Below are 12,136 nucleotides of genomic sequence, written 5' to 3' on the forward strand. Positions count from 1 at the left end.
ACATAAAGTGCACTGAAGGAGAGGAGAGTTCTGGGAATAGGGGACAGCATGTAAAAGCCCTGGACACACTCCAGACCTGAAGAGTTGGAGCGGAGGGAGTGGTAAGAAATAGGGGCAGCAGAGATACTGCTGGAAGAGCAGGCAACATAGAGAACCGTATTCTAGTCTATGGGCAGTGGGTTGCCACTGAAAGGTTTAAACAAGTAAGTGATAGGATCAAATTGTGTTTTGGAAAAATGACTCTGATATAATATGATATTTCCTATAACATTAGAAAAGGCAAGGCTGAAGGCTAAAACACAAGTTAGATTTCTATATAAAGAGGTGTAATTAATCATTTTTAACATGTGCATGGATGTACCATATAAGTTCCTTAAGCCAGAGACTGTCTGTCCTCTTCAATTCTTTATCTCCAGAGTCCAAAACAATATCTGGCACCTAATATTTATTACTTTAAAAATAACTTAATAGTGATTGATAACAACCATAGATCTTACCTTTAATGAGTATCTTCTATATGCCAGTGACTATGCTAAGTACATATTACTTTTAATTCTCACCATCTTATTTTATGAAAAGGAAAACACTGAAGCTCAAAGTTTACTTGAACTTTAGTCTCTTAAGTAGTTAGTAGGGGAATGAGATTTATCTCAGGTCTGCTGACTCCAGAGCCACTTACCCACTTCTCCACAGTTGACTGACATAATTTAACCAATTACTTATTGATTAATGTACATTCAGGTTATTTATATTTTTGCTATTCTAAATGATATTATGATGAAATCTCTTCAAACACATCTGAGCACACTTTCTCGACTGATTGCCTCATTAGCATAAAATTTTAGATGCCGCAATGATGAGGCACAGAGCAGGCACATTATAATTTAGATACATATCATGTTACAAAATTGTTCTTCACAAAGGTTGTTCCATTTTACACAAATAAAAGCAGTATATGAGAATGCCTGCTAACCACTGCTGAGTGTTATTGGTCTTTTCCAAGCCAATGGCCTCCCCAAAACAATCTCATTTCAGTTGTAGTTTATTTTAATACATCCTTACTAATAAAATCAAACATCTTTCCATGTTTACAAGTCACTTTTATTTCCTTCTAATTCTTCTTCATGTATTTTGTCTGTGTTCTAACAGTCTTTACATAGTTAATTTGTAAATACTCTTTACGTATTTTCAATTTTAACTTTTTCCTTGTCATAAATATTTACAAATAACGTGTGACCTTGGTCTTTGTTTGTTGTGTAAACTTGCTGATTTTATGGCATACCGAAGTTTTACATTTTTATGTGAAACCTATTGATCTTTTTCTTTTATGGTTTCCTACCTATCTCATGTTTATAAAAATTCTACCCACATTTTCTTCTAATCTTTTTATATATTTACTAGTTTTCATTTTTGACACTAAACCTAATCTACTTGAAATTAACTGATTAATTAATTCTGTGATAAAGACTCAATTACTATTTTTTAAATAGATAACCATATTATTGGACAGGTAAGGCTTTAAAGTACATAATAACTGGAATAGGACCAAAAGCACTAATGGTAAGGCTAATCTTAAGCAAAGAATTATTTTCTGTCAAGAAGATGGAACTTTTCTCTTTTCTATATATGTGTATGAACACATGAACTTCCCAAATAATTCCTTAAACAGACAAAGAAATAACTCAAACGTGCTATTTAAATATAATTTCTTTTGCACTAATTTACTGTCTATAACTTAACAATTTCCCCCAGTACAACACTAACTAGTAATACCAAAATTTAATTCAGTAAAATAATTTAAATATTTAAGGATGAGACATTTTAAGCTTCAAATGTTAATGAATTAATAGAAGCATGTTCTTTTTTTATAAATAACAAAAGTAATCTATAGACATTAAAGGAATATTTTATATCAATAGTAGAAAAATTACCTTAAAATTAGCTTACTGAAATTGTTTTCAAAAATCATTCACTTACAGCATAAAAAATATTCCTTGAAAAAATGTGGAGAATACACATTTTGTCATATTAGAATGAAATCAACAAAACTCTAATAGAAAATTAATGGCAGCATAACAAGACAACAGTTCTACATTTAAAAAAAAATCAAGTTGATTTCTACAATTTTGCTAAAAATGATGTGATAATAGTTAAACATGACTTTTTACTTCTCTTTGCTTTTTATAAGCATTAAAATCACATTTTTCAAAGATATGATTCAGATATCCAGATTTATGTAATCTTGAAGTACAAAAGTAAACAAGAACTACAGCAAAGTCCTTATGATTATTTTTTAAAAACATGAAAATGTCTTTGCACAGAATGCCTTAGAGAAAGAGCAAACCTATTCAATGCAAGCAATAACTAGGTCAAATCACACACGTAACTAAAATGTAGCTTAGTGTTTATTTTTCAAAAAAATTCTACCTACACGAATCATTTCAGACTAAAACAGAAACACACAATTTAGAGCTATAAAATACCCTCTGAAATTTTGAAAGCATTATTGTTAACTGTAATAAATAAAAATGACAGCATTTTGGTACCAAATGCTTCTGGAGATATTCATTCAGGATTAAGGAAACAGATAAGATTTACAGATCATTCTGAGGACCGCCTGACTCCATATTCCTTTTTAAATGTTTAAACAGTTAATTTAAAAAAAAACAACCAATAAAATGCTTTATTTACCTGACTGCTACCAGAAGTTGCCATGTTGATTTCTGCCACTCCTTGACCTTCATTCTGCCGCTCAGCTTCATGTAAGCCAGCTTCATGCTTGCTCTGAGATGGCCTCTGTTAACATGGAGTTAACATCATTACACACAAAGATGGTGTATGCTGTCTTAGCGCAAAGCTTTTCCCCTTCTTGTTTTAAAGTTTTGAATGCATCAATTATACAGGTTTACAAAGGCATGGAACTGCGCTTCAGACTTCAGAACCTCCAGCATGGCTGGCAGTCGACTATTTTGGTAAGAGGAAAGTGAAGTGTGTCCCTCGAGCATTGGAGCCGCACAAGACAAAGGATTTTCTGAGACTCACAGAAACACCATCCTCCACCAGCTGTGCTCACATCACTATCAGGAATATAATCCAACTAGAACAGATAGCTGTCTTTTCTGCAAGGTCACATGATTCTGGCATTTAATGGAGCTGCAAATGTAACAGTTAAACTATTACCTAAGCTTACAAACAACTTCTGTGTAAGTATATTGAAACAGAGAATATATATACATCTTCTGCTAATAAAAGTCACATGAAACCAATAGATAAGCTTAGATTTTGACATGAATAAAACTGAAAACCTTTTTAATGTAACCAACATCTGTTATATGAAATGAAATGACAGATTATATCCAGTAAAAGTATTCATTTCAAGATAGATCGTATCCAGTACAAAGCAGTCACTTTGTAAAAATAGCACCGTACAATCAAATAAATAAAATAATATTTCCACTATTTTTTATGAAACAATACAAAATGTGACTGTTTTAGGAAAGTAATACTCTGAAACAAAAACTATACTTTAAAAATTTGACATATGGATAATTATTTTACAAAACAGCTTCCACGGGAACTTCTTTAAACATCAAGCTTTTCCAGACCATTTAAAATGTTACTTAAAATTAATTTACATGCAACATTTCCATCAACAAACTAGTATAGTTACATGTAGGCTAACAGTGAGGTAGCCCTAATAATTCAGAAATAGAAGAAAAAATAGTACCATCTGAAAATCAAACTATAAAGTTCAACAAAATCAACAAAGGTAGAGACATACAACCTAGAGACAAAATGAATCAAAGATCACTAAAACCACCAAGATTTGACACTAACATAATGGAAGATGTCAATGTAAAATGAATTACCGAGCATCTGTTAGTTACTTGCAGTAGGTACTAAAGAATACAGCGCTAGCAAACCCAGACATTGTTCTAGGCACTCTTGGAGCTTCCAGTCTAGTTAGGGACACTATCAAATAATGAGAGAAATACCAATACAGTTAAAACTTTGACAAGTGCTCTGAAAGAAGCATGCCAGGTGTTGTGAAAATATATGACAGAAGGATATCATACAGTCTGGGAGTCTGGGGAAGAGCTCTTAGGAAGTGCCGTTTTGAATTGACATCTGAAAAATAAATAGGAGTTTTAGGAGACGAAGTAAGGGTAGAGGACGAACTTTTAGGTAAACAGAAGATCACATGCAAAGGACCTGAGATGGAGGGAACATGGATTGTTCTAGTATGTCAGACAATCACAGACAATCACAGTGCAGAGAGTAGAACAAAAAGATGGTAAAAAAAAAAAAAAAATTCGTCCTGATTTTGTTTAATTTTAGTGTGATTCTCAGGTGGCACTCCTGTCCCCACATAACTAATACTAATGTACTAATGGGAAAGTTGCATGTAAATTGATTTTTTAAAGTCAAAGTTTAAATGGTGTAAGTAGGTAGGAAACAGGAGATCAGTTTCGAGGCTAAAGTATTAATGGAAGGGTGAGATGATGGTACTTTTCCCTAGGGAAGCAGTGATGGAGATAAAAGTAGTGAAAACACAGAGGTAAATCTAAAAGACTCGGTGACAGTTTAATTATGGTGACTGGAGGAAGAGATCTGGTGTCCAGAGTTATGCCTATGTTCCTGAGCTCACACGACTGAGTAATAATGACGTCAACCACAGAGACAGGTAATATTAAAGGAGGACAAGGGTTTTTTTGAGAAGGTGAGGAGGCTTAGGAAGAGATCATTAACTCTGTTTTGGATATGCTGGATTTAAAATGCCTTTGAGACATCTAAGTGGAGATGCAGAGTAGGCATGTAGCTTTAGGAGTCTGGAGGTCAGGGCTAGAAAAAATGCATTTGAGAGCCAATAGTATATAGTAACCGAAGCCCTAAGCATAAAAGAGATGGTCTTAGGGAGAGACAGTACACAGAAAAGAGAAACAGCCTTAAGGAATGGCTACAATTAATGCCACACTAAGGAACATGAGCGTATCAAGTCCATTGATGCCAAGAGAAGAATATTTTGAGCAACAGCAAGTATTCAACAATGTGGAAAATGTCAAAATGAAGATAGAAAATGTCAGTTTAATTAATAACATGGAGGTCACGGATGATCCATTTCAGTGAAACTGTGGGAGTAGAACATTGGCTGTGTTAACATTGGCTGTGTTAAGAGTGAATGGTGCAGAATGCAGACTTGGGAGTTGAGAAACACCTTTGGAGTGGGGATTGGGAAAAGACAATGAGGAGAGAAGACAGATGAAGGAAGACAGTTGCAGGGAAAGGTGGGCTTGAGGGAGGTTCATTTTATATTTTAAAGATAAGATTTGAGCCTATTTAAATGCCAGTGGAAAGGTGCCATAGAGGAGGAAGAAGGTGGATATGTGAAAGAAAAGAGATAAGAGGAAGGAGTTCCTGAGAAGGCAGGAGTTGAAAATCCAAAGAATAGGAAGGCAGACAGAATGTTTCCTAGTAGAAAGGAGAGGTAGTTCCTACGATAACTACTGTTTCCCCTGTGAAGGAGGAGGTGGAATTTTAGAGGGAGCAAGATAAGGGTGACATGATTACTTCTAATAGAGGGACAATGGGGGATCCGGAGAAACACAGTAGGCATGCGAGACTGCCAGGCCCACTTGATGATAAGGACTATGATCAAGTTAAAAAACAAACAAACCTACTGTTTATTATGCATCAATCACTTGTCGTCTATTAATTTATTAAACCCTTATACCAACTCTCTGAGGTAAGTACTCATAGAGCACCTATTATTCCCATTTTATAGATGAAGAAACTGAGGCACAGGGAAGATATGTATCTGACCTTAGGTCACATACCTAGTAAAAGACAGAGCCAGAGCTGGGATCCCAACCCAGGTAGTCTGACTCCAAAGCCTAAAATAATGTTTTAACACTTTAACTATTTGTGTTTTCTTATTTACTTCCCTTTATTCTTTCATTGTTCCTAGGCTACAGGCCCACTTGCACTCTGATCACTGTCCAAAACTACTGCTAACACTGAGTAAGGAGGCTATTTCTGAGGCGTACGAAGGAATAATCCTAGTGTCCTCATTCCTATTATTGCTGGATAACTTACCCAAACTTTTCTAGCCTAGGACTGAAAAAATGTTTTTTGTTGAGCTATTTACAAAGCACAAAATTCACTGATTTTAATGATTTTTAGTAAATTTATTGCATGTCATCATAATCCAGTTTTAGAACCTTTTTGTCATTCTAATAAGATCCCCTGTGCTCATTTACAGTTAATCCTCATCACCACCCACAGCCCCAGGTAACTACTAATCTAATTTCTGTCTTTATAAATTTGCCTTTTCTGCACATTTTCTTATAAATGGAGTATGTGCATTTAAGTGTCTGGCTTCTTTTACTTAGCATAATGTTTCTGAGGTTAATCCATGTTATAGTATGTATCATTAATTTGTTTCTTTTCATTGCCAAACAGTACTCCATTGAGGGAGATAGCTCATTTGTTTCTTCATTCACCAGTGGATACATATTGGCATTGTTTCTACCTTTGGGCTATTGTAACTAATGCTGCCAGGAACACTCCAGTTTAAAGTCTTTGTGTAGATATAGGTTTTCATTTCTCTTGGACAGATACTGTGTTTCCCTGAAAATAAGACCGGGTCTTATATTAATTTTTGCTCCAAAAGACGCATGAGGGCTTATGTTCAGGGGATGTCATCCTGAAAAATGATGCTAGGGCTTATTTTCCGGTTAGGTCTTATTTTTGGGGAAACACAGTACCGAGGAGTGGAATTGCTGGGTTACATGGTAACTCTATGTTAAATATTTTGAGGAACTCACAAATTGTTTTCCAAGTGGCTGTACCATATTTTACAGTACCACCAGCAGTGTATTTATCTACATCCTTGCCAATGAGTGTTTCTGTCTTTATGATTATAGCCATCCTAATGGGTGTAAAGTAGTATCTTATTGTGGTTTTGATTTATACTTCCCTAACGACTAGTGATGTTCAGCATATTTTCATGTGCTTATTAGCCATTTCTGCATCTTTTTTGGTGAAATGTCTATTCAAATCTTTTGTCCATTTTAAATTGGGTTGTCTCCTTATTAATAAGTTATAAGGGTACTTTGCATAGGATTTTAATAAATATTTCTCACTGGCTATTTTCTAGAGCTTTTAAAACCAAGCTACAGTTTTCCTTACAGCTCCTTAAATAACCTGTGAGAAAAGATATACAAGAAAGTGGTAACACTGGTTGCCTCATATATCCTTTTGTAGCTTTTGATATTTGAATCACATGCAATAATCATATCCCTCGCATTACGTCCAGCACCTAGATCCTAAACTAGTTGTTAGCAGCTAGGATGAAGACAGTGCTATCAGCAATGTGCGTGGTGGCGGAGAAATTATTTGGCAGAAATCTTGTCTTGTCTACACTGCATATGAACTAATGTACGTGTCCCATCCCCAGTTTTCTCCATTTTCTCACTTCTCCCTTTGATGTGTATTAGAAAAGTGACAATAATGGAATAAAGAAACTTCAAACAGCAAAATTTAAAAAAAGGGCTTTGGTTCTTTCTTAAATGTGACATGGCACCTTCCTTTAGTTTATATTCACTTAACTGTTAGACTAAATGTAACAATTTTAGGCTATGACTAATATAAGCATTTTTATAACAAAAGGAAACAAGAAGATACTGGATCACAATGGCAGATAGTCGGTCCCAAATCCAATTGATATGAGTAAGTTTTGAACAAATAAAAAAAAATAAATGAATCTCTAACCTTCAAAAAACTTATAACCATGCTGTAAAGTGAGGATTGCTATTAACAAATGACAATTTCTTAGGACTTTTCAGAGGCCAGAAAATTGGTAAAATTTGGAATTATAGGCAGAGAGTATGTTACACTGAGCAAATAACAAAAAGTCAGGATAGTAATATTAATAGCAAACAAAATAAAATTCAAGGTGAAGAGCATTAAATAGAATAAGAAGGAATATTTTGCACAAATAAAACGTCAATCAACTAAAAAAAAATGTGAATACTGATTTAGAAATATGAAAACGTGTTAGATGCAGCCAAACAGTAATAATCAGAATAAGAAAGATGGGGGTTAGAGAACTAACTGTAACTAAGTAAGCTAGAAAAACAACATCATCATCAAAAACTCAAAACAGGGCCAGCCTGGTGGCTCAGGCGGTTGGAGCTCTGTGCTCCTAACTCCGAAGGCTGCCGGTTCGATTCCCACATGGGCCTGTGGGCTTCTCAACCACAAGGTTGCCGGTTCAACTCCTCGAGTCCCGCAATGGATGGTGGGCTCTGCCCCCTGCAACTAAGATTGAACATGGCACCTTGAGCTGAGCTGCCGCTGAGCTCCCAGATGGCTCAGTTGGTTGGAGCGCGCCCTCTCAACCACAAGGCTGCCTGTTCGACACCCGCAAGGGATGGTGGGCGGTGCCCCCTGCAACTAGAAATGGCAACTGGACCTGGAGCTGAGCTGCGCCCTCCACAACTAAGACTGAAAGGACAACAACATGAAGCTGAATGGCACCCTCCACAAAAACTAAGATTAAAAGGACAACTTGACTTGGAAAAAAGTCCTGAAAGTACACACTGTTCCCCAATAAAGTCCTGTTCCCCTTCCCCAATAAAATCTTAAAAAAAAAAACCACACTTATATTAAAAAAAAAACCCAAAAAACAAAACTCAAAACAGAAAACACCAAGCAAAAATATAAAATGCAGTGCTGCGCAATAAAAACAAAAAGCTGCTTCTTTTAAAATAATTAAAAGAGTGCAGTAAGTATGATTATGGAAAACAGACACAGACAAACTATATTGGGAAGCCAAAGGAGTCATGACCAGAATACTGCATACAACAATGCCAATGAAATGGGAGCAAAGAGATACTGTTTTTGTTCTGTTTTGTCCATAAGAGTCAACATTGTGAAATGGGATTGCCAAAAAAATTTATACACGACTTGTATTCATCTTTTGTTATCGATATATATTGAGTATATACACTGGGGGGTGCCAAAAACTTTATACACATGACTTGTATTTATCTTTTGTTATCGGTATATATTGAGTATTGTAATTTTAATATAGTTTTTTCCTTGCTTAAAATGTCTATACATTTTTTTGGCACCCTCTGTATTACAAATATGCGGTTTATATTAGCTTAAGACCGTTCGGTTAAATGGCTTTTAGGAATGACTATTGTACTTAAACTGCCTACTTAATGAATACATGTTTCCACATATTTCAAATTCAGATGCACTGAAGCCAAAGTGCTAAAATATTTTAAAAGTCAGGCATGGATGAAAACATTCTTAAAAAGAATAAATGAGCTAATAAACTTCTGGACTCTATTTTTGAAAAATTATACTTTTGACATTAGAAACAGTTGTCTTTCCTGTGTGTAGAGAGAGGTGTCTGCACTAATTCTTTGGTTAAAAACAAAACTGTTCATTATTTGAGCAAATACTCCCAAAATTCGTACATGGGTGGAAAATATGTGCTGGTAATGATAGGACATGCTGAATTTGTTTTGTATACAAGTTTTCTCGCATTATAAAACTGTACAGTTACTATAAAAAAATACAAAACAAATGGCCGTAGTAAAAAAATAAGGAGGGATTAAGGATGGTTATTCACATTTTCAAACGATTTCTCATGCACATGTTTATGTGTGTGCAGCTTTTAAAAAATGGGATCAAAGTGTGCATACTATTTTGTATATCGTAAACATTTTTAAATATAAATGTTTCATGTTTTTAGTCATTATGTTCAGAAAATGGCAGTATGACAATGTTTCATTCTTTGCATTCTTTTTTTTCCCATTAGGTCTGTGATGAGAGTCTATCTGGCTGTGCATTTGAAACTTTCCACTGAAGCTTCTTAAGTCTGTCCTCAAATACTGAGCCAATTTTTCCAAGCAACAAGTCTGTTCTTTATTGTTCAATATGGATTTTTATTTAGCTTTTTAAAAAAATCCTATAGTCCTTCTTTACTCATTTTCCTTTACATTTCATCCTGATGCTATTTCATCCTAGTCCGTAGGACTCTGCTCCTATTGCACAGACAGGTCTTCCTGCAGTTGACTTAAGAAGCAAATACTTTCCTGAAAATTTATTTTCCTCTAGACTCCCAGATGCTACTCTCTTTTCCTTATTCAGTGATAGTTTAGTTAAGACCCATGTTGGTTTTCTTTTTATTCACCTATAAACAAGGTGAGAAGTGTCCAAATTCAGTGGCTGTCAACAGAGAGGCGAGGGGATGGTCTGTTAACTTACACTCCACCCTTCTGTATGGTGAGCAAAACCGAATTTCAGATACTTGGTTGCAGGGCTGACAGATATGCACAAGCCTCAGTAATATAGTTTCTGGTGGTATGAATATACTGTATTTGTGTTCCACTGAAATAGTACCTTCCTCTTACTCCCACTGCTTGGTCCTGTACTCAGTGATACTATATTAAACATGACTTATCCTAGCATGTGCTGCTTCTAATGTTTTAGCTGTCCTCAAGCTCCTCTCAAGTACTTTACTAATCATTATCAAGGCATAATTATTAAATCAATCTGGATTGTAGAGAAAGATAAGCATCTTCTAAATTATGGCTGTATCTCTTTTAAATGTTTTCTTTTTATCACAGTTATACATTTAAATCACCATCAGTTCTAAAGGCTCGTGACAATAAACTGTGGTCTCTCACACTTGCCTGTCATGTCCCATATCTTGTTGTCTAAAGAACAAGAACATTTTCATCTCTTTCAGAGGATATTTTTTGGGGGGGAGGATGGGAGGGTGAGGGTGGACACACTTACCTATCTCTAAATAACCTGCTTGTATTGCTAGTTCTGCAGTCTTCAGCTTAATGCATAATTGCCTGATTTCCTACTAAGTAAGATGAGGACGGGGTTCTCTTTTACCGGCATCCCACTCACACTCGTCCTGTTCCTCCTTCCTTCCAATATTGCTTTAGAGTTAGATATATTTTTCATTTACATTATTTTGACTATTAAATTCTAATCATGGCTGATAGGTGTTATACTGTGATTGTTTTCCTTTACAACAACTTCTTGCTGTCCATGGTGTTAAAGGTTAACATTTTTGTTTTGTGTATTTGGTGTTGTGTATTTATGACATCAGTTTCTCTCCTTCTGCGTAAATACCCTTTCTTTTCAATAAATTCAAAAACATTTTAAGTATTCTACTGATTTCACCTTCTTACTTAGACTCATCTCTCCTGAAACCTTCTCAATTGTTCCAATATGGGCTGGTTACTTTGTCTATCATTTGTCTTATAATCTCCCTTCATCTTCATTCTGGGGAATCTTTCATCTTTTTCTCTTCCATTGTATTCTCTTTGTCTTGGATCCCAAATCTTCATTTTTCTTGCTTTACATTTTCATTTAGTTTAAATATACCCTCTAATTGCTTCCAGAAAATGGTACACAAAAAATACATGTTTGAGACTTGGCGTACCTGGAAACATATTCTATTTTCAAATTTAATAAGCAGCTTGACTAGAGGTAAATTTATAACGTGGTATGGTATAATAAAACAATATACTCAGTCTATGTCCCTTCGTTCCTTGCCCAGTACTTCAAAAACTGGAATTTCTTGTGTTTGTGTGCAAATCAGGTGACTCAAGGAGGGCACCTAGATAACTTCAGGATGGATGATGGTCACCAGAAAAACCAACCATGTGACTAGAGGGTTTGAACTTTGGGCCAGTCTGGCCTCCAGGGAGGGGAGGGGGCTGGAAATTTAATTCAATCATACATCCCCTTATTTCATCAAGCATGCTGACATAATGAAACCCTAATAAAAACTCTGCACACCAAAGCTCACAGCAGCATCCTGGTTGCTGAACACATGTGGAGAGTGATGTGTCCAGATTCTACAAGGACAGAGCACGTAAGCCCTGCATCCCCCACTGCTCACTTTCTTCAGATCTTGCCCTGTCTTTTTTCATTTGGCTGTTTCTGATCTGCATCCTTTATAATAAACCTGTCATTGTAAGTATAGAACTTGCAGTGTGTGTGAATCATTCTAGTGAACTATCGAACCTAAGGGGGTTGTGAGAAGCCCCAAATTTGTAAGCCAGCTGGGCAGAACTTTGGGTGGCCTGGCATCTGAAAT

At 35.6% G+C, this 12,136-nt stretch overlaps 1 protein-coding gene across 7 annotated transcripts in view; it reads right to left on the reverse strand.

The window, feature by feature from the left end:
* APC (APC regulator of WNT signaling pathway) overlaps nucleotides 1-12,136 on the reverse strand; it is a 127,526-nt gene that overhangs the window by 35,774 nt on the left and 79,616 nt on the right. For all 7 annotated transcript variants that reach the window (XM_081052909.1, XM_081052905.1, XM_081052911.1 and 4 more), the window contains one exon: nucleotides 2,692-2,796. In XM_081052909.1, the coding sequence (XP_080909035.1) occupies nucleotides 2,692-2,796 (105 nt within the window). The remainder of the gene's footprint in view (nucleotides 1-2,691; nucleotides 2,797-12,136) is intronic.

Source organism: Rhinolophus hipposideros, assembly GCF_964194185.1.
Source record: "Rhinolophus hipposideros genome assembly, chromosome: 7".
In the NCBI taxonomy this organism is placed as follows: domain Eukaryota; kingdom Metazoa; phylum Chordata; class Mammalia; order Chiroptera; family Rhinolophidae; genus Rhinolophus; species Rhinolophus hipposideros.